This window comes from Quercus lobata, chromosome 2, assembly GCF_001633185.2.
Source record: "Quercus lobata isolate SW786 chromosome 2, ValleyOak3.0 Primary Assembly, whole genome shotgun sequence".
In the NCBI taxonomy this organism is placed as follows: Eukaryota; Viridiplantae; Streptophyta; class Magnoliopsida; order Fagales; family Fagaceae; genus Quercus; species Quercus lobata.
Window position 1 is genome coordinate 72,977,013 of NC_044905.1, and position 23,731 is coordinate 73,000,743.

The window sequence follows — 23,731 nt, forward strand, 5'->3', positions numbered from 1 at the left end:
AGGCTATGGCTCTGGGCCTATCAGGTCATCAGTGCCTTGTGCTAATCAACTGCTTGATCATCTTTGGCACATAGCTGGTATTGCAATCTATTCTGCCCTACCTTTGGCCAGAATAGAAATAATCTGACAACAAGAAAAAAGTAAATCAGATATAGAGGCCGGCATCGCATAATAAGAACCGGGGAGATAGCTTGGAATCAATATTGGGATTTCCTACTTTCTTATAGTGGCAGGCATGAGAATTGCATTACTGCAATTTCAACGACCTAATGGCATCTTGGCTCAGAAATACATTTCTCGGTTATGTTTAATGTTTCCTGCTTTTTGAATGTATCCAAGTAAAATTTTCTTTTGAGCCACATAATTTATTTCTCTTGTTTTTTCTGTATAAACTTCAACTCGACAATAAATAAGCTAGGCCTTCGCATTTAGGGAATTTATCAAGACTAATGTATTAGCTAATTCAAAAATGGTATCAAACTTTTTCTGATGACAGTGTAGTTATGAGGGCCATGTTTGTGGTTAATGCGCCTGAAATATTTCTGAGGTAGGTATGTTGCTACAAGTTCTGTGGTCTCACTATGAATTGATGCTATTAGTCTTTTTCTTTTCCCCAATCACCTTCTTTGAAAATTGATGTGGTTATAAAATGTGCTTGTCAATACTGCCATTTCTTATCACTCTTGTTATTACATTTATTGTCATCATCTGGACATGCATTGTCGAGGCAAAGTCTTAGTTTTTTTGTTTTTTGTTTTACATAGAATGCCAATTGCAAAGTATATTTACTTAATTATATAAAAGATGAGTTCTTGCAAGAAGGTTGTGCAATCAAGTATGATATGTTCAAAAATGTAAATGTTTGCATAAGAGTCATCTGCATAATTAGATTAAAATCCAAAAATGGATCTCTGATTTCTTTCCTAACATGTAGTATGTCATATAAGCCTATTCTTGGAATTCTCACTCTCACATATACTCACGCCTACTAATTATGTTCTGTAAACAAAATCTGCTAACCAATTTTTCTAATTTTTTAACTTTCTTAACATCAGACAGGCACAGCTGCACATGTTGGCATGGTAGTCACTGTGTTAAGATGAAGCTTCTCTTGACTCTGTAGACTATACATATGATATACCACATTGAGAAGTGCATGTAGTTACAATTTTCATTGTTGCCAGTGCAATCTGCCTGTCATAAAATATGCTTCATAAAGTCAACACATAAAATACTAAACCTTGATAGATGATGGTGTGAGAGACTAAAATCCCATTAAAGTTCCAGTTCTTTATAGACCCAAAAATTGATTCAGTCTAAATGGGACAAAAAAAGGAGAGTAAACCCACGTTAAACTTCTAGCATCCTCCCATTGCTATCATTAGTCTAGCTAGGTTAATCTCAAAACAAAAGAGTCTAGTGTTCTTCTATTTTCCAAACTGTTTCATTCTCCAACTATTTGACAGCAGTATCAACACGCATAAAATCTATAAAAACAAAAGTTATCTCATTCCCCAAACAATTCCTTCATAGGATGTCATATTCATCACAACAGAAAATATTGGCAAACCTGAATGACAGTCTAAAAAGTTCTAAGAGCAGAATTCTATATAACATTTTCTTATGATGGCCAATGGCTAATCTTGTTCACATTTATAGCACTTATAAAATTATTAATAACAAAATTGAGGACCAAACAATGTGCATTAACATGTGTCAACACTAGGCAAACAAGGTAACGTGCCAGATTATTGCTACACTAAGGGTGCGTTTGGATACAGCTGAAAACTGAAAACTGAAACTGAAAACTGAAAAACACTGTAGCGAAATAATTTTTAAATGTGTGAATAGTATCGTGGGACCCATTTTTAATGAAAAAGTTGCTGAAAAGTGAAAATTGTGGGTCCGTAAACAGTACACGATGTGTTGTGATTGGTCCAAAAAATTTTGAAAAGTCAAAGTTTGCGGCTACTGTTCATTGAACAGTAACCGCAACACCCAAAACGCGTGAAAAAAAAAAAAGAAAAAAAAAAAGCAAAATGGAAAAACGCAAACGCAGGATTGGGCAGAAAACGCCCAATCCAAACGCACTCTAAATCTTTTTATCAATTTACAATTTTACTGATCATGATATATATACATATAGATAAAATGGTTGTTTATTTTTTATTTTATTTTTATTTTTTGGCTTGAACACAAATATTAATACAAAATTCAATTAGCTTTCTAAATCACTAAATCCTTCATTCTTGAGGTCTATGAAAACGCTTTCAGATTAACCTAAAGGAACTCAGTGTTTTAACCGAAGAATTCCAATAATCTAAACTATTATACCCAATGGCTTTAATAGCATGCTGAGAGTGTTGGGCAAAGAACAATTTCTCAAAGCTAGCTATTCCAAGAGATTCGAAGAAGCTTCTTTCACAAGTTCCCACTAGTGACTAGTCTGATGAGTCTTTGTGTCTAGGATTCTACCTTCGTTACCAATTACTTCTAAGGATGCACTGATTCATCTTGTCGATTATCTTCATTCAAAGATATATCCCTGTAACATAGAGAATAATCGTCAACTTAATTGGAACGATGCTTTATGGCTAAAAAATAGTTAGTTACACATGTAATGTAAGGTCTTACATTCATGGGGCATCGGACAAATAGAAGTGATGGTTTCTCTTTTCTTGGGGGTGGGGGCCAAAAAGAAATAAGAAAAACGAAAAAGAAAATTCATGCAACATATTTTAAATTGGCCTTGCCCCCTCTCCTCATATAAAAAAAAATAAAATAAAAAAAGCCTCATCTCGCTCACAAAACCAATTCTGTTTGTTTTTGTAATTTCCTATTAACATATTAACATTTTCTTGTAAGTCACATGTAAACATAAAATTAAAAACATAAATCACTTTATGATTGGTTGCTATATAATTTTTTAAAAACAATCGAGGAACATAGTGGCGTGGCTGGATATACATCTTCTTCCGGATAACTTTGCAATGGGTGTCAGGATAAGATCAATAATAAAGATCCTGGATGTTGGGGCTAGCGAACAGGTATCTGCATTGATGAGCTTATTCAGGCATCTTTCTGACAGGGAGGAGATATGACATTGTTGGGAATAGGAGCGGTACGTCTGAAGACGCTTCTAGGACTTTTAACTCTTTTTTTTTTTTTTTTTTAATTTTAATTTTAAAGATGGCTAGTCCCATCCATCTCTTCCAATATTTTTACAATTATTTTATTTTCTCAATTTACTTTTAAATAACTAAAATTTATGCTCAATTTTCTTATATTTAGATTCGTTTGTTAATATATGAATATATATACCTATAATTAACTATGATTATGGATAAATTAATTTAAGCATAATAATAAGTCAAAATTAAGTTTTAATGAACTCCATAAAGTAAATTTTGTGAATCTTATCATAATTGATAGAGGCCAAATTTAAAGAGTTTATTTATAAAAAAGATTGTGTCAACCAATTAAACATAATGTTAGGTTTTAAACATTTAGGATTAAATATTTAGATTTTTATTTTTATGTATGTTGGCAAACTGAGGTTAAAACATTTCTAGATTATGTATTAGACATTGCTCATGATAATACAAATTAAGATTCAAGAACTTATAAGCTGCAAAAAAGAGAAGTTAATTTCAGTGAGGTTCGACAGATGATGATTGTGAAGCTGATGCCTTAACCTTCCTTTTTCTTCTTCTTCTTGGTTTCGGAGGAACACGAAATTTTGATACGAAAACCATTGCTACTTTTTTTTTTAATCTACAATAAAATTTTCAGGGTTGCGCGCCGTGTCAACTTCGATATTTTCAGGGTTCGGTGACTTAGGCTGCGTTTGGTTGAATGTAAAATATTTTCTGAGTGTAAAATATTTTCAGGTGTAAAATATTTTCGGGAAAGGAAAATATTTTCAAGTGTTTGGCTGCATTATGAAAATTGTTCTAGAAAATGTTTTCATGTGTTTGGTTGCATTCTGAAAATGCTATTTTCCTACTAGTTTCTCACATTTTCTCACCAATTTTCTCAGCTACCAAACAAATTTTATAATAGAAAATTTCAATATATAAACTTAAAACAAACAAAAACAAAACAAAAATCAAAACAAAACATTTCCACAATTCAAAAACTCGGTCAAACGAAAAGAAGGAGGAAGAGAGAGTGATCGACAAGTGAGGGAAAGGGAGAGGTAGATCGAGAAAGAGAGAGATCAGGCATGGGTGGGTCATGGGTGCGATCTCGGTGGTGCTTTAGGCGGCGCAAGATCGGGTGGGTGTGGATCGGGCAAGGTGGGTGTGGGTTTGCCGAAATGGGGATTGGGTTATGTTTCTCTGGGTAGCTTGGATGTGAATCGGAGCTCATGGTGGTGTGCGATCTCGCCGGTGATGGGGTGTGACGAGCCGGTGCTGGTGTGCGATCTCGGTGGTGCTTCAGGTGGCGCGAGCTCGTCGGTGCTGGTGTGCGATCTCTCTTCCTTGCTGTTTCTCTCTCTCTTTTGTTTTTCTGGGGCGGAATTGATTTGAAGGTAAAATACAAACAGAAATGGTTTTATAGGGTCAGAGGACATATTTTACGGTCAACGGAAATGATTTTCCGTTTGACCTAATTTTCCTTGCACACCCAAACACCCTCAAGGGTGTAAAACGTTTTCCTAATTTCCTTTACCACCGAAACAAATGCAGCCTTATTAGAAAACCAGTAATGGGCCTTCGATATTTTAAGGCTTCATTGAGATGGTTTTTTAATCTAATGATTCTAATGGGCCTTCGAATATGGGTCTTCTGGACCTCTGGTGTTGGCAGAAGAGCCAACTGAAAAGGTTGGAAAGGAGAAAGTTTAAAACAAACGTACTGTGGCATTCATATAATCGTTCAATGTTCATCCATATTCTTTCATGTTTTTAAAATTTTCCAAGAACTATTATCTTATCATCAAAATGTTAAAATTTTTATAATTTAAAATTATCATTAAAAAATAAGTTTATAAATTGAATAATAAATTATATCTAATTAATTTGTAACATGGCTCGCGTCACGTGGATTAAGAATTAAAAAAAAAAATATAAATTTAACTTTTAAAAATTTGTAGTCTGATTAATCTTTTTTAGTGAGAATTACAACTTTACGCTACAATGCTTTGCAACTTTTTTTTTTTTTTTTTTTTTTTTTTTTTTTTTTTGTGTTTGGTTTTTTTTAAAATGGTAAGGGTTTGTTTGGTACTGTTGTTTAGACAACAGTTCTCAATGCTTAAACACTACAATTTATATTTCTACAGCACTTTTTAAATTACACATATTTTTACAGTATTTTTTAATACTAATTGTCTTATATTATTGTTTAAAAAAAATGTATTATGTATAATATAACTTAAAAATTATTATCACATTTAAGTGAAGTTTGTGATGACTATCTTTTCACTTTTGAGTGTAGTTTGTGATGGCTATCTCTTTTAGAAATTAGAATCCATTTTCTTTTGTGTTTGTTTTAAAAAAAAAAAAAAAAAAACATAACTTTGTAGCCAGAACTTGCACGAAATAACCATCTTTTCACTCCGAACCGAAACTGACCCAACCTCTCTTCCATACAACCCCTATTTCTTTATTTCGTCTGTTCTTTTTCTATTTTCTCAAGACCAAAATACACTCAGTAGACCTCCCAGTAGCTGATCCATCTCCACCATTTCAACCTCACAGCTTTTTTTATTTTTAAATTTTATAATCAGCCAAACTTCACAGTGGTTCTCCGATTAGGTAAAATTCCTTTCACATTCTCTTTCATCTTTATCTTCTTCAAGATTTAGATCCATTCGCTATAATCTAAATTACACTCACTCTCACTGTTCACTTCAATTTCACTCTTATTACTCTCAGTTTTGACCAAAAAAATTATTTTTAATCAAACAGATTTCTTTGCCTTTAAAAGAAATTCGATCTGAACTCAAAAATCTTGGTTGCAAGTTTTGAATTCGGCTTTTCAAATTTGGAAAGTTATAGATTCTTTTGCTAAGCTTTGCTGATGTGTATTTTACGCAAATTCTTGGTTTTTGTTTTTTCATAATACGAAAATAAATTACTCAAGATGGTGAATTCTTGTTTTGGATTGTAATTGTTAAGCTTTCAGATTTATGATATCTTCATTTAGAAATTTCAATTCTTCGTGTAGACGGAGAGATATGCGAATTGCTGCGAAGTGAGGAGTGATAGGTTGATTCTCACAATGGAAGGTTTCAAAGCAAAATTTAGAGTGGTGGCTCTTGTTGCTCTAGTGATATGGATTGGACTTGCTGCATTGTATGACTTGTTAAGACCGGTTTCGAACGGTTGTATCATGACATACATGTATCCGACCTATATTCCGATCTCGGCATCGGAAGGCGTGTCATCAGCAAAGTATGGCTTGTATTTGTACCATGAAGGATGGAGAAAGATAGATTTTAAGGAGCACATCAAGAAGCTAAGCGGCGTGCCCGTACTTTTTATTCCGGGCAATGGTGGTAGCTACAAACAGGCAAGGTCCTTCTCAGTTTCGCTTTGAATTTGATTACAATGTGCTTGAAATGCTTAGGTGGAGGGTGAGGTCGCGTGTTCAAGACCCACTAGGTGCACGTGTAACGTACCTATAAAAATAAAAAAAGTCATTAGGAGATGGTGATTGTTTCAATGCATTCCTTCTAGATACTTGAGTTTCTCGTTTAGTGTGGTCTTGTTGACAAATTCAATCATAATTTGAATCTTTATAATGCCATGAAAATGAGGTAGTTGGATATGGCTGCAATTCAATTTTTATGTATAAAAAAATCTGCTTTTCAATTTTATCATGAAATTGTAGTATGCAATTTTGATAAGTAATGTATGATAAAATACATGTTTGGTTAAGCCTCTGTTGAGATCCAAGTTTATTATTATTTTATTATATTTGAAATAGTAGTATGCTTTATATGATAGAAAAACATATAATGTATCAAATATTTATGATTCATTTAGAGTTCCTTTATTGTTGAGATTGTTTATCTTTACATGATTCCTTTGGTTGTTTTGTCCTCATTACAATTTACAGGTACGATCCTTGGCAGCAGAATCTGATAGGGCTTATCAAGGAGGCCCTCTTGAGCGTACATTTTATCAAGAAGCCTCCTTAACTCCTGAAGAGGGAGGGGCAGATTTCGATTCAGCTGGATTTCAACTACCCAACCAATATACTAGCAGGCTGGACTGGTTTGCTGTTGATCTTGAAGGTGAACATTCAGCAATGGATGGTGGAATACTCGAAGAGCACACAGAATATGTTGTAAATGCCATTCACAGGGTATTTCTTTCACCATTTTTATTTTTATTTTTTGATTTTCTCAAGTGGCAATAATGAGGTCAACTGAGATTTAAATGGTCTTGGACCTTTTTGTTGGTTAGTACAGAGATAAAAGGCGTATAACTTTGGAATTGGATTAACAATATGCATATATCAACGTTGGAGGACATGGAACCTTGCCATAGTACTTCTCAATGTTAAGATCATTGGTTTGAAAACCTTAAATCGAACTAAGATATATATACTTCTTAATGGCCACTATAACCTCTTTCCACAGCTTCAGACCAAACTCTCATTTGTCTTCCTCATATTTTCTCATCAATGTTAACACTTAACATCAATTACATTAAACCTTATTGGCACTTGTGATTTTGTTGAATCTTGTCCTCAATTGGGGGCTACTTGTAAGTTTCACTAAATACACAGGCTTGAAGATATATTTAGTTTGCTGGATACAGGGTTTTTTGTTCATGTCTTTTGATGAATCAATAGCCATTGTGTGGCCATGCTTGCAGATTTTGGATCAGTACAAAGAATCTTATGATGTTCGAGCAAAAGAAGGAGCTGCAACCTCTGGGAATTTGCCAAAAAGTGTGATATTGGTTGGTCACTCTATGGGTGGTTTTGTTGCTAGAGCTGCTATTATCCATCCTCGTTTGAGGAAGGCAGCAGTTGCAACTGTTCTTACGCTTTCAAGTCCACACCAGTGAGTCTTATGGCTTCTATGTTTTATTATATTTTATTCTAATGAAGAAAAAATGGTTTGGTTTTATAAATAGTGTATTGATTTAATTTTAAAAGGGTCATCTATTTTTTTCAGATCACCTCCTGTGGCATTGCAGCCTTCCTTGGGTCACTATTTTGCACACGTAAATCAGCAATGGAGAAAGGGATATGAAGTTCAAACCAGTCACACAGGACATTATGTGTCTGATCCTATACTCTCTCATGTTGTTGTTGTGTCTGTTTCTGGTGGTTATAATGATTATCAGGTACATGTATCTTTGCATCTTTTGCTCATATGGTGGCTGCAAGAATGTTTGCTTGATTAAACTAAAAAGGGTGCTTTATATGTTTGTGTGGCACAGAATTTTACTGTGTCTAATGTGGATCTCATGAAGATTTGGCTTAATGTTTCATGTAAGAGTCAGTCCTACGTTTTACATAAATTTGTTCTTATAACTCTTTGGTCTCTTCTGGTTGGCATAATGTCGAGCAAATTGATTTCACAAATTCATAGAAGAGTGGTGAGTATAAACAATTTTTGAAATGCAGGATGTGGCAAGTCGATTAGGCATGAAGTTGTTTCTTAAATACTCTAAAGTAGCTGCTTGCTAGTTCAGTTTCTCCTTTTGTTTTTCATACTCGTGGATGCTTTATGTAACATGATGAATGAAAGTTTGTTCTTTTTATTTTTTTATTTTATTTTATTTGGTTGATGGACGAAGTAAACTTTAATTTAATTGAGTTGTCCATGCTGAAGTTTTTTGGTATGTATTATGAGATTTCAGATCAACAATGGACTTTGGTGACAGCAAGAGTGGGTTTATATTTTTATTTTATGCTCAAGTTTGCTATGATTTTGTTGTTGTACTTCATTTTGTATTAATGCTTTATATTTACCTTAACTTGGTTAGTTGAACTTTTTTGCATTTTTTTTGTTAGGTGAGGACGAAATTAGAATCCCTTGATGGTATTGTGCCTCCTACCAATGGCTTTATGATCAGTAGTACTGGCATGAAAAATGTGTGGTTGTCAATGGAACATCAGGCTATTCTATGGTGTAATCAGCTAGTTGTCCAAGTGGGTAGAACGCCCTTCTTGAATTCGAATTTAATATTTCTATATATGGTCCTGAACGTTTGTGTTCTTATATAGGTGTCCCACACTATTCTGAGTTTGATAGACTCCAGAACAGGCCAACCATTTCCTGACACTCAAAAGAGACTAACAATATTCACAAGAATGCTTCGTAGTGGCATACCACAGAGCTTCAATTGGATGATGCAATCACACTTAGCATCTCAGGAGCCGAAACATGTTCTGGTTAAGGATGTCAAAGATGCTGCTGGTATTGTACTCCATCTGTCATGAAAAAAGTGTCATGGTCATTTCTTCATATTTTGTAATTCTATAGGGGGTGAGGAAGAAAGCAATAACTTAGTAAATGACAAAGACAAATATCTTTTAGCTTTTTTGTTTTTTTCTTAATAATAAGCCGCTGGTTTCTAGTACATGGTTGAATTAAAACTCCTCCTTGAAGTTACTATTTGTTATCTACACAAACATTATAAATCATACCATGCTGCTGTTCAGGAATATCTAAAATATCTTTTAATATTTAATTTTTTATTTCGTGGAGACAAAAACCAGGATATAGAAAATTCTTTATATATCCAGTATTGCCCATATTTTATGGATATTAGCTATTAAACATTGAAATTGGAGAAATCCTTTTGTTTATTATTGCGAGTAATTATCATTACTTATAAAAAAAATTACCGTAATTAAATCAGTTAGCCAAATGAGATTCTGTGGATGCCATTCGGGCATCTCGTTTTGTTTAGCTATTGTATTCAGACATTTTGAGAACATATAGAAGCGGTTTGAGTGCTTAATTGAATCACATCACACACACACACACACACACACATATAGTAGGCAAGAGTCTTCGTATAGATTGGGAATTAATACCTAGCACCTTTGATATATCCTTATTCTGATGGTGTTTTCTTTTCCCTTTTTTTCCTCTAATATTTCTCCTTTGTTAAACTTTTTCCTATCCAAAACAACAAATTTGAATTTTTAATGGGTGGCTCATGAATAAGTAATTTTTGTTGATGCTCAGTTAACACTATGAGTAGCACCATGTTGACAATTATCTCAAGCTTTCTAATTGCATGATGAAATTTGGTCCCATATCTTGTCTATACTGCTTTGAAGGACAAAGAGACCTTAACATTGTTCAGTTCCTGTTACCAAAATAAAAAAAGACAAGGCATATGCAATTTTGAATAATTTAAACTTCTGGCATAGACCCATGTGATTAAACTTGTGGCTGACAAAGTATATGCATATAGTTCTCTGTGTTGAAAACCCACAATGATTTGAAATTATGCTCTACATGCAGCTTAAAGAGTTTTGATGTAACCTGTTGTTACTATCAAATAATTACTTTTTTGTTCTTCCCCAATATAAGATATGCTTTTTGTGATGTATAACCATTTGTTAAAACTTATACTGTGTTTGGCAAAAACAAGGGAGAGGGAAGGGAAGAGAAAAGATACAATTTTTCCTTTCACTTGTTTGGTTTGTATGGGAGAAATGGAAGGAAATATATTGGTGGGTCCCACCATCAAAACTCTCTCCTTTTTCTCCCAATTTGCCAGGAAAGAATATGGTGGGCCATGGAGGAAAATGGATCCCCATTTTCCTTTCCTTCAACCAATCCATCCTACCAAACAAAGGAATTTATTTCCTTTCTCTCCTTTTCTTCCCCATTCCCTCAAACCAAAAATAGCCTTAAGTTCCATAGCATGCATAAGATAGAACAGTCAAAGTTACATTGTATTAATATAAAATTTTGTTCACAAAAAAAAAAAAAAAAAATAATGTTTATGAAATACAAATCAATTGCAAAATCTTATGGGTTAAATACTTGCAGGATCTCTGGTGCATGCATCAACAGCATGTCCCAGAAACGTTTATTGGGGTGATGATGGCTTTGAGAGGGATATATATATCCAGACAACCACTGTCACTGTTTTAGCAATGGATGGTCGGAGGCGATGGTTGGACATACAGAAACTGGTCAGCTTCTCCAGAGCATTAATCTACTGTCATAAAATAAATATTAATTCACTTTTTTTTATTTTTTTCCCTGTAATTCATTCATTAGAGACCTGATTTTTTGGAGTTCAATTTTAACTGTCCCCCTTTTCATGCTAATGAGCTTTGGCCCAAATGGCACTTCCTCTTTCAACAAGAGTTGATGGAGGATGAGGTTCTAAGTTCAAAGCCCACTCAATGCATGTGTAACTTACCAATTTTTAAAATTAAAAAAAAAAAAAAAAAAAAATTGACCCCCTTTTCATGATTCATGCTTCCAAGGTAATCCCCCCCACAATAAACTTTTGTGCTATGTTGTTAACCTGGGGGAAAAAAAGTTATATAGAAGGTCAAAACTGTCCCTTGTTAAAATTGACTGTTTGGAGGATTTAATAACTGAGATCAATTATCTTTTTTAGTCGCCGCGTTTAAAGATAATTTTTATCTTCTTATATTTAATCATGTTTGTAGTATCATTCATTTTTTTGTTTCTTTGCATTCCTAAGCCAAAAGTTGCTAATAGTTCATCTGTGTGATGCAGGGGTCTAATGGGAAAAGCCACTTCATATTCGTGACAAACCTTGCTCCTTGTTCTGGGGTTAGACTTCATCTATGGCCTGAAAAGGGATTATCAACTTCAAGCTTGCCTCTGAGTAGTAGGGTTCTCGAGGTGACTTCAAAAATGGTGCCTATTCCATCAGGACCTGCACCAACACAGGTACTAACTGTTGTGTTCATGATGATTTTTTAGGACTCACAGTCATGTTTTTATAACATGTGCCTCTTCCCAACTTGAAGTGGATTTTATGTCTAGTCTGGGTGAAACATGTACTTTACAAAGTGGGAGGTTTAACATTTGTTGCCATCATGGGCTGGTTGGACTGATAGATTTATTCTTCTGATGTGATTGGCATACTCATGTTTCCAAACCTGCTTATGTTTATCAGATTGAACCTGGGAGTCAGACTGAGCAACCTCCTCCATCGGCTGTCTTTCGGTTGGGGCCAGAGGATATGCATGGATTCAGATTTCTGACCATCTCAGTTGCACCCCGCCCGGTATTATTGGCCTTCATTCGTTTTATTAAGATTTTCTCTTTCGATTGCATCACCTGTACTGCATTGGAGAAGTAATTCTAAATTTCTTCTGCCTGTTTGATACTTTTTTTTGGCCAACTTGTCTATTTGATACTTATTTTCATCTCATGGATGCCTTTTCCTGAGCATCAATAAAAAAATCCATGCAATGCCTTTGCTTTTCACATTGTTAATGACTTTTACCTTTTATTTTTCAGTAATGAAAGTGTAAATAAACATAGGAAAAGCTAAATGCCTCTTTACAAAATGATGGGTATGCGTCAAACTTTAAAAATTATTAACTTTGCCTTTTCTGTCTTGAATCTACAGTGAATGTTATTTTTGTTGTGGGTTTAAGGCCCATTGGGTGTATATAGACCTTACCATTCAAAATAAAAAGAATATAATGAAATTATTTTCTGGGAACTTCTAAATTCAAGGACCATTTTGGCACATGGCTGTGGTAAGCTCCTTAATGATGGAATGCTTTCGTGTTCTAAGAAAAAATGTGGTTGTATTTTCTTACGACTTTACCATGTTCTCATATGTTGCAATAAAGCATTGTTTTCTCCAGTATGCTAGGAATGTCTATTCTTGCCTCATCTTAAATAATTTTTATTTGTTGCAGTGCTGGATTTGTTCATTCTCAATCCACTTGAACACATACCATTTGATCTTCAACATTATTGATTAACATCTTTTTTTTGTTGAGAATTCGTCATTTTCTTATAAATAAAATAATCAGTTGAGAGAATTGAGCACTTTTATCTTTTTCAACATAAATTTAAACTTGTCCGAAGCTGGTACGGATTGTTTCTGTAGTAATGGTGCCTTGTTGTTGGATATGATACTATAAAGTAGTCTGAGTGAAATGTGTGATGACAATTGGGTATGCAGACTGTTTCAGGCAGACCTCCACCAGCAGCATCCATGGCAGTTGGGCAGTTCTTTAATCCAGAGGAAGGAAAGATAGAGTTACCTCCCTTGTTGATGCTTCAATCTATCTATTCTCAGAAGGTTGTTATCTTCATGAAGCAGCTTAATTACTTCTGGGAATCTGAAATCTTAGAAAATATATCTTTCCTTGCTTTATATTGAGTTCCATTAACTTAGCTGTCTGAATTTTCACTGTTTCAAAATTTTAATGTGAAGCAGGATATGCTTGTGAAGGAGGATCACCCTCTTGTTCTCAATCTGTCTTTCACCATTAGCTTAGGCCTTCTACCTGCTACTTTGTCTTTGGAAACTGCAGGCTGTGGAATTAAAAATTCTGGGCTTCAAGATGAGGCTGCAGATGTAGAAAGCAGCAGTAAGGAATATATATCCATGTTTCAATACTCAGTTTAAAATTCTATTTTTCCTTCTGTTTTTATGATTCTGCTGTAATAGTTTGATTTTCTTGGGTGTGCTTGTGTGGATGTGAACTATATGGAACTTTATTGACCTCATTCTAAGGTTTGCTAATGTTCATGGATTGCTGAATCCTTTATTTGAAGGTTCACACATTTACTTTGTTATGTTTACATTGATTATGTATAGATAAGCATTGCCAAATCTCTTTTCAGTGTGATGGTAAGATGTTTTTAATGCCAGATGTTAGATAGTTGTTTCTGAAAGTTGAACAGTGCATAAAGTGACTGTTTGATTGTGTTCACTGTATGTCCTGGTTTCTGAAAGTTGAACCACGCATCAAGCACAATACATTTATTTTTTATGAATTTTCTAGTGAAGAAATAAATATGAGGAATGCCATTGCACCACAAACAATCTGTTAGGGTTCTGAAGAGCTTTACATTAATTTACCATGACAACTTTTTCCTGTGCAATATTTCATTGTCTCATTTGTATGTGTGCAAATATGTGTGTGGCATTTTGTGATTGAATTAGTTTGTATTGTGGAAGACAATAGAGAGTAAAATAATGAAAGAATTATTTGATATACAGTAATTTTTAGATAAAATACATTATACACTTAAGTTGGTGGTAGGCTAAGAAAACCTTAACTGATAGACTTAAATATCATCTACGTGTTCAAAAGAGTAAAGGTGATTAATCTTCGCAATTGTCAAAAAAAGTTATTGGAGGAGGTCGACTTGAGTATTCCGCATAAAAGGTGCCTGACTAGTTTCTGTTTGGGGGAGGTCCCTACATATCCTGGGTTTAAACTTCTTTTAAAACTCATTATTCCACTTCCAGAGTGCTTGAGGCTTTAACCTGGGTAAAACTTTGTAGACTTATTTGTGGTATTTTAGCTTTGAAACTAACATCTATGTTGTTTCTACTTCTTGAGAGACTGTAGTCCAACCTCATAGAAGTTTGACTCTTGATTAAAGGTCCTAAATTTAAGGCCGTTTCTGTTTGGTTTTTCCATTATTTGATGAATTTGACTATAATTTGGCTATGTTGACCAACAATTTTTATGAGTGAGCCCTTTATTGCAGGGCTTTGTAAACTACGCTGTTTCCCCCCTGTAGCACTTGTGTGGGATGAAACATCTGGTCTTCATATATTTCCGAATATGTACAGTAAGAAAATTGTAGTCGACTCCTCACCAGCACTTTGGACTTCAACTATGGGTTCTGACAAAACCACGGTTTTGTTGCTGGTATGAGGTCATCTAAATAAGTTTCTTGTCACTTAATATGATATTGGTATGAAACGGTAGCCGACTATAGTTTGTTTTCATAATTCATAATTAATAATCAAAGGTTTTTTCTTTTGCATTGGTCTGCTGCTCTGCAGGTAGACCCACATTGTTCGTATAAAACAAGCATTGCTGTCTCTGCCACTGCAGCTGCCGGCAGATTTTTGCTTTTGTATGGTCCACAGGTGATAGTTTTGACAGTGTTCTTGTGGATGTATGTTTTAATTTTCTGCATGACATTTGCCTACTGTGATTTTTATGTTTTAATGCTCATTTAGAAAACATCATACTCTTATCTGATTACTTTGGTGTCTTATCTTTATGTTCACCTTTATGGTTTCTTAGATTATTTTCCAGTTCTGGCTTGAATTAAGCTCTGGCTGAATAATTCTTATGAAAATTAATTATGAATATAAAGAAAGGGGATGGATTTACCCGACATAACCACACAAAGGCAAACTCTGCCATTTAGATAATATGGAACAGACTGGTAGGTAAGAAGAATTTCCAGTAGCCGTGTTACCCTATATACTTCATTATAATTTTGTGATTATAATTCCTTTATAGAGTTTTGACAATGAACTATTTGAATATCTAACTGCAACAATCTATGGGAAGATATTTTCCATGCAGTAGGTTGTTCTTTTGCAATAAAATACATTGCTTATTAAAAAATAGAAGAATCATCCAAAGATTCCAAGAAAACTATAAATGTCCAACTGTAGTGATTGTGGATGAAACCCTTGGGAAACACACACAACTTACGATGTGGAAGACTTTTCTTTTTATAGAGGAATTTCCAGACAGTGATGTCCAAACAACTAACTTGATTGGGTTTGGCAATAATGAAGGGTAAATTGAATGTTTAATTCAGATGCATATCAGAAGCCAATCAACCCAAAACTTGGTTTATATACACTTGTATTTATGGTCTCTCAAATTTATTGCTTTCAATAGAGGGCTTGACAGGAGGCAACTAATACTTTTTCTGAATGTAGTTCACCATTATGAACTGCCCTGAATTCATAGCCCAAGGGCAATATAATGCCTAGATGCATATTCTTCTTTCTACCCAAGTCCTTTTATTAATCAAGATAAGCGAACTAAGATACATTGATACATGTTATATGTTAAGGTTTGTGAATCTGTGTGGTGATTGTTTCTAGCTTGGACCAACAGGAGAAACAACTAATGATTTGTTATATCATATAATATAAAAATGTATTATAATCTGTTGGAGGGACCACAATTCGACTCCCTACAACTACTCTAAAAATAGACCTGCAAGGCGTGAAATCGAATGCCATAAAAAAAATTTGATTGTGTCTTCCTCATCACCAGTTGGTTTTGAGGTGGAATGGTATAGCTCATGGTCCGACAAATGGTATTAGAGCCAAGGTCATGAGTTCAATTCATGGGGTGTCATTGTGAGAGAGGGATTGTTGGAGAGACCACAATTCGACTCCCTACAACCCCTCTAAAAACAGGCTCATGGGGTGTAATGTTGAATGCCATAAAAGATTTGAGTGTGTTTTTCTAATCACCAATTAATTTTGAGGTGGAATAGCATAGCTCACGGTCCGACGTAATCCATTATTGAATTTCCATGATAGATGGTATATGCTTGTTAATATGGCTTTTATATCTCTCTTTTTCCCCTTTCCTTCTTATGTCTGGTTTGCTGTTTCTTTTTTGAATTAGAATTTGTGGATGTTTATGCTTCATATGATTGTATCCAATTATAGTTATCATGTTACTGAATTATATTCATGCAGATAATTGGTTTCTCCATTGCTGTAATCTTATTTGCTCTGATGCGACAAGCACGGGCTTGGGATCTTGATCTACCCATGCCATCAATGGTAACAGCTGTGGAAACCAATTTGAGAATGCCATTGCCATTTTTTCTCCTTGCCATCGTCCCAATTTTAGTCTCTTTGTTCCTGTCCTTTTTGATGTCCCAACCATTTCCTCCATTAGCTAGCTTCATCATCGTCTCAGTGATTTGTTATTTATTTGCAAATGGGTCCATTATCATCCTCGTTTTGGTGTCCCAATTGGTCTTCTATGTGGCTGCCATTGTACATATTTTTATTAAGACAAGGTTAGTAGGATCTTTCTACCGATCATGTTATATAATGCAACTAGATGTGAGATAATGTGTTCATCACTTTAAATAATAGAAAGGTTAAACGACTAATTTATTCCTCTAACTATTAGACAAAGTTCAATTTGGTTCCTTAATGATTGATTGTGACGATTTAATCCCTGAATTTTCAAAATCAAGTCAATGTCATCCTTGGGTCTTCTCTTTATTTAAATTTTAACAGATTTAATAGTTGAATTGAGTTGATTTTGAAAATTTTACACTTTCCATAATAACTTTTAATTTATGTTCCATTTATCACATCAACAAATTTTGTTAAAATTGAAACGAAGAGGAGATCCAAAGATAAAATTGACTTGATTTGAAAGTTGGGGGATTAAATCGACACCATTATTGGACCAAAGTAAACTTTACCCTAAAGTTAGAGGACCAAATTAGAAATTTAACATACTCCCTCCGTCCCAATTTGTTTGTCCTGTTTGAAAAGTCAAACTTTTTAAGGGAACATAATTTATTGTCTTGTCTGTCTTATAAAAATATATAAGTTTACAAAATTACCCTTAAATAAATTTATTAACTTAAAAAAAAAAAAAAGAGTAAAAAAAAAGAGTGAGGCAACTAAAAAGTTGCCCCAATTAGATTGATTTTTTTAAATATTTGTTAATTTTCTTTTCAAATAGTTTTGAAAATAAAGTATGGGTATAATAGGAATATTAGTAAATTAATGAGTTTTACTTTTAGAAACAGGACAATATTTTGGGATATCTTAAAATGGAATAGAGGACAAACAAATTGGGACGGAGGGAGTAATAGATAATTTCAAAACTACCTTCCCCCCCCCCCCCCCCCCCCCCCCCCAAAAAAAAGAAAAAAAAGAAGAGGAGAATCTCTAAACTGTTTTTGGAAACTTTTGGTTTGTTCAGTTATTGGCTTATTGCAACATGGTTTTTTCATTATCTCCTTAGTCCTTAGTGATTAAAATCATGCCATCATGGTTTTATTAGAGATAATTTAGAAATCCCTTTTATTATTGAATGACTAAAATTCTGAATGTCATCTTTAAAATTAACTCTTTTTTTTTTTTTTTTCAAATTTAAATTTTGTAATAAACTTTTATACGCTATTTCACTCTACGTCCTTAACTGTGTCACTTTTATTCATGGGAATGCCACATAAAAATGTATATTTTCTCTGAACAGCTTTACATTGTATCTTATTTATTTGTACATGAGCTATTCATCTGTCTGCTAGGAATACCACTTTGTATACTGAATGGTAGGTATTAATGTTTTGCAGGTGGGAAGTGTGGGAAGGAAAAGTTAATTTTGCATGTGTTCGCTGGTTTATTAATCTGTCCTCCAGCTTTTTCTCATTAAAGGTAAACCTTAATTTCTTATACAAATGTGCAATTAGAAATTGGTTATGCACTAGAGGACTGAAATTTCTTGTGTACTATCATGTTATGTTCATTTCTGCTGCCATGCTGAAACAAGTGGGAAAGAAAAAAATTTATCCATATTTTTTATTTATTTTTGTGTTTTATTTCCTTCTATTTTAGTGGGCAAATGTTGACATGTTATATTTTTAGTGTCAGCCAAGCTAAAACTCATTGCATGTTGGATTTTTCCTTTTGATCTAATCCAATCATGAAACAGGTAGTAAGGGTTCTACAGGGCAATCCGTCCCTTGTTACAGCACTAGCTGCAATTATCTTGGTATTCTTGGTTCATCCAGCATTGGGATTATTTGTACTTCTCTTCTCTCACTCTCTGTGCTGTCACAGTATGCTGTGCTGGTATGGTTCAAGTTTAAACTCATTTCTTGATTGTTCTTATGATGTTTGGATAAATCAAGGAAATAAATTTGTGGCCTATTCATGGATTTGCATAACAATATGCTAGGCGCTACCTTTTCTACCTTTGCTTTAATTTTTATTAAAGGAAATATTGCTTGCCAAAAGAGTGGCAAATGTATCTGTAAGAAATATCAAACAAATAATATTTTATGCTCACATATCAACAAAATTTCAATGCCTTGGCAAGTGAGTCTAATACCTCTAACTTATCTAAAAAGTGATCACACGGTAAAAAGAAAATAAAAAAGGTTGGAAGCGGCTTGAAATTTTAATTCAGGGTATGCCAATGGACCCAATGGACCCCTTTGAACCCAAAAAAGTATGATATGTGAGCATAAATAGAGGCATCACAGAAAAGAATGGTATCATCAGCAAAAAGAAGGTGAGAAACACGGATACCAGTTGAATTAGCAGGACCCACATGAAAACCCTGAATTAAACTCACTTGGGTATGCCATTGGGTTCTTTGTACAAAACAGCCTCTATTTGGAATCCGATCCTTGAGAGGATGGATAAGAAGCTTTTAGGCTGGAAGCGGCTTTATTTGTCAAAGGGTGATAGACTTACCTTGCTGAAGAGTACCCTTTCAAGCCTTCCGACTTATTACCTTTCCCTTTTTACTATCCCTAAAGCTGTGGCAACCAGATTGGAATGCATTCAAAGGAACTTCTTGTGGGGTTCTTCAGTTGAGTGTTTCAAATATCCATTGGTGGCTTAGGAAAAGGTTTGCTTACCATGTGAGTTGGGTGGTTTGAGAATTCGGAAGTTGGCGACTTTTAATCAGGCCCTATTAGGGAAATGGCTTTGGAGGTATGGCCATGAAACCTCGCATCCGTGGCGTAGGGTCATTGCCATGAAATATGAGGAAGGAAAAGGGAGTTGGTGCACTAGAGCTTGTAGCAGGGCTCATGGTTGTGGGTTATGGCGGAGCATTAGCGAAGGGTGGGAAACTTTCGCGAAGCATTTCTCTTTCGTGGTAGGGGATGGTGCTCGTATTCTGTTTTGGCATGATAAGTGGACTGGGGATGTTCCTCTCAAAATTCTTTATCCTCGGTTATTTTTGTGTTCAGTTAATAAGGAGGCTAGGATCTCTGAGGTGTTAAGCCCTTCAGTGGGTGATAATGACAGAGTGTGGAGTTTAAGATTTCAGAGGGAATTCAATGATTGGGAGTTGGCGGATTCCTACTCCTTGCTTCATTTCATCCAAACCCGACTTCCTAGGGGTGGAGGGTGTGACAGACTTTGTTGGGACCTTAATGGCAGTGGGAAGTTCGATACTCGGTCCTTTTATCATAAGATTCGAAATGCAGATCCTTCCACCTTCCCTTGGATAGGAATTTGGAAAGTTAAGGTTCCTAAAAGGGTGGCTTTTTTTATGTGGACTGTAGCCCATGGGCAGATTCTAACTTTGGATAATCTTATGCTTCGTGGTCGCCCTTTGGCAAATCGTTGTTGTTTGTGCTGTAGCAACGCAGAATCTGTGAACCACCTGTTACTGTTCTGTCCGATAGCTCATTCTTTGTGGATGTATATGCTTCGGTTGTTTGGGATCGAATGGGTCATGCTAGGTTCAGTTGTGGACTTATTATTTTGCTGGTATCATTGGCTTGGGAAGCATAGGCTCTGATATTTGGGATTTGGTTCCAGGTTGTTTAATGTGGACTATTTGGGCTGAACGGAATCGGCGGTCTTCTGAGGATGAGGAGAAAATTGTGGTTCAGTTATTAGAGTTATGCCAGCGGACATTCTTTGATTGGTCTAGATGTTGGGGTTATTCGGATTGTTCTACCCTTTTGGATTTTCTTTCATTTATTAGAATAGATTAGGGGCTGCTCCTGTCTTTTTAGTTCTTTTTCCTTTGTTCACTACTGGGAACCCTTTGTGTTTTTTTTTTTTTTTTGCTACTTTTTATTAATAATATTCTCTTCTTACTTATCAAAAAAAAAAAAAAAGAGGTTAAACTTAAAATTTAAAAAACTTTGCCTATATGAGTCATTTGATTAAAAATGCATTAGCTTCTCTCCTCCAAATGCTGCATTGAATATGAATGGGATTTGGGCCCGACCTGGCTAGGAAATTTTGATATGATGTGCAAGATACCGGAAATGTAAAGGGAAAAACTTGTTCCCATAATCTGTTTGACTGTTGGGGAAATTATGACGCAACTGGAAAAGAGGCTGATCCCTAGTGCACAGGATACATAAAACTTAATATGTCTAATGAGAACTAGCTCAAAATAAAAATAAGAGTAGTTTTCAAAAACCTTGAAATGGTGGAAAACTGCTTGCACATGTAGCAGCATGAAACATACACAAAGAGTCATGTGAATACTGAATCAGGCATTAATATATGGTCATTGGTTCTCTTCCTAGTAGCATTTTTGATTTTTAAATGGTATTTGATGGTCATCGGTCAATTTGGCATTAGTGTAGTGACAGTAATATTTTACAACCACAAGGAAATGTTGAATAGGATGGATCCTGATGGGGAATGTGCACATAAGGGCTTGTTTTCTGACTTGAGTCATCAGTGGATCCTATCATGTCCTTTTATTCCTTTGTTTTTTATTTTGGCCAAATTTATACTTAAGTCAAATTATAAAAGTCTGATGAATATATAGGGATTCGTGGAAGCATTGACTTCATTAACAGTTGAAATGTATAAATTTTATTGCTTACTGCATATAGGTTGCCAAAGTCTATAATCAAACCTTGTGTATGTATTGTTGTAAGATAATATTGAAATTTTCATGTGCATCTTTGCCTGTTACTATGATGACCCTAAGTGTTGCTTGATGTTTTTGTAACAGTTTTTTGACGGCTTCCTTTCGCAGTCATGCACGGAGAAAGGAATTATTTGATTATAAGAATAAAGGCAATGATGGGTCTCGGCAGTTTACATCCAAATCTGATGGAAGATCCAACCAGAGATTGCCTTTGGAAGAGAACAGTTCCAATAGTCCAGACTCTTCAAAAAGCTTTGGTGACACACAATTGGAGATCTTTCATCACCGGCATGGCTTGTTGATTTTGCATCTTGTTGCAGCACTAATGTTTGTTCCCTCACTTGCGGCTTGTTTGCAGGTATAAGATGATCCATTTCCTTGTCTAGCATGTGATTGCCATGGTTTATTGTTATGAAACTTGAGCCATTATCATCACTTCTATAAGTACATTGTAGTTTCAAACAGTTTTTTGAAAATGTATGTAAATTCAGAATGCATCTAAAACAAACTGCAAATAACCACACATGCATGCATGCATGCATATGTATATACGTGCGCGCGCACACACACATATTTAATAGGACACTAAAGGCTGCCTCCCAAGTACGCAAGCAGTGACCAAAAATCTTGATATATTTATTCTTTTCTGTTTTGTTTGAAAACTTAACAATCTCTGATAGGTTTAGTTTTCTGTCTACATGCAATCAAATTCATTTGTGAATGTGTCTTATCATTCTTAATCTTGATTTATAAGACCTAACTTGATATTGCGTCATAATAGACATGATGATCCATGTATATCACACAAATTCTGTCATACAGACAATGTAGTAATAAAATGGGTGACTTGATTTTGGGTCATAATAGACATGATGATCGATGTATATCACACAAATTCTTTCATACAGACAATATAATAATAAAATGGGTGCTTTTCTCTTGGATAAATATTGCATGTGAAATTCCTAGCTATATTAGAATTAAAACCTTCTACTTAGTTACCAAGGTGTGATGTTGCTATGAGCTACAGAAGAAAATTCATTTAATATATATATATATATATATAAAACTTGAGCTTCTGGCTAGCCTTAACTAGGCATTTGTCCTGGTTGCAGAGAATGGGGATGGGTCAAAGCTTTCCTTGGTTCCTGGATACAGCTCTTTGCACTGGTGTCATCCTTCATGGAATTTGCCTTACAAAGCCAGAGTTTAATTGCTTCTTGTTCTCTTTCCCTAGCATCCGAAGTACAGAAGTGAGACTTGACTTTATCTATCTGGTTGCCGGATACTATTCCTTTCTGTGTGGCCTGGCCTTGGTTCCAGACAGAGTGTTTTATATCATGGCCGCTATTGGCATCATTTCCTTTGCTTTGAGAATTGTACACAGAAGGAACATCGAGAAGGGAGAGGTCTATATGGTGAGCCGAAAACATTCGCACAGACATTAGAGAGCTTTCTACCTACACAAATTTACTAGGCAGTCAGATCATTTTTTGGTAACTTGGCAGCCCAATCCTCAGAAGGTCCTGCATCTATGCTGATTGAGTGACAGTAGTGATGTGTCCATACTGAATGAGGAGCTGCTGAGAGCACTCCAGTAACCACAGTTTTGCTATCAGAATCATCACATGGAGGTGGCATTTTTTTACAGGTGAAAGATGTAAAAAAAATTAACAAAATTTTATCTGTGCGATTATAGTCGTGGCCCTTTTTCATGTGTTAGGGCCGTTTTTGTGATATCCCGAAACATTTGTGAGCAACTTGTTAGAAAATCAAATGAAGGAAAAAAAAAAAAAAAAAAAGCTTGTCTTACAATTGGGAACGAGGTTTTGGCTTGTGAATAGTACTCTGCGGAGAAGAATGACATTAGTTTGGGATTTCATGTTTAAAAACAAGCCATATCTATTTGAAAAATGCAATTCATCGGTTTTGAAGTTTTAGATCCGACTGTAATTTTATTTGCATCTGTTGATTGGCTGCAAAATGATACATTTCTTGCGTTAATCAAAAGGGCAACCTGTAAAACTTAAATCAGTAAAACACTTGGTCACAAGTGGACAACTACGTTGCTGTCGCTATTATTGGCTGCGTGTACACCCCAACAAAACTTATGCTAGAAAATTGATAAATTTATTGAACATACTTCTGAAGCTATTGCCGTTAGCCACTCCCCCTTTTGTCTT

General features: G+C 34.9%; 1 protein-coding gene across 3 annotated transcripts; it reads left to right on the plus strand.

Moving 5' to 3' along the window:
* Nucleotides 1–5,556: 5,556 nt before the first annotated feature.
* Nucleotides 5,557–23,488, plus strand: LOC115976516 (GPI inositol-deacylase). Of its 3 annotated transcripts, none has more exons than XM_031097828.1 (19): nt 5,557–5,758; nt 6,171–6,515; nt 7,065–7,313; nt 7,829–8,019; nt 8,134–8,305; nt 8,979–9,116; nt 9,192–9,384; nt 10,978–11,123; nt 11,683–11,859; nt 12,089–12,199; nt 13,115–13,234; nt 13,370–13,526; nt 14,659–14,822; nt 14,960–15,046; nt 16,637–16,965; nt 18,265–18,346; nt 18,624–18,763; nt 21,633–21,906; nt 22,664–23,488. In XM_031097828.1, exons 2-19 carry the CDS (start codon nt 6,225–6,227, stop codon nt 22,994–22,996), a joined length of 3,354 nt encoding a protein of 1,117 aa, XP_030953688.1. In that variant the 5' UTR covers nt 5,557–5,758; nt 6,171–6,224; the 3' UTR covers nt 22,997–23,488. The 3 variants fall into 3 exon arrangements, with proteins under 3 accessions (XP_030953688.1, XP_030953690.1, XP_030953689.1); XM_031097830.1 differs by having other exon boundaries at nt 21,657–21,906; XM_031097829.1 differs by having other exon boundaries at nt 5,558–5,758; nt 13,373–13,526.
* Nucleotides 23,489–23,731: the final 243 nt, after the last annotated feature.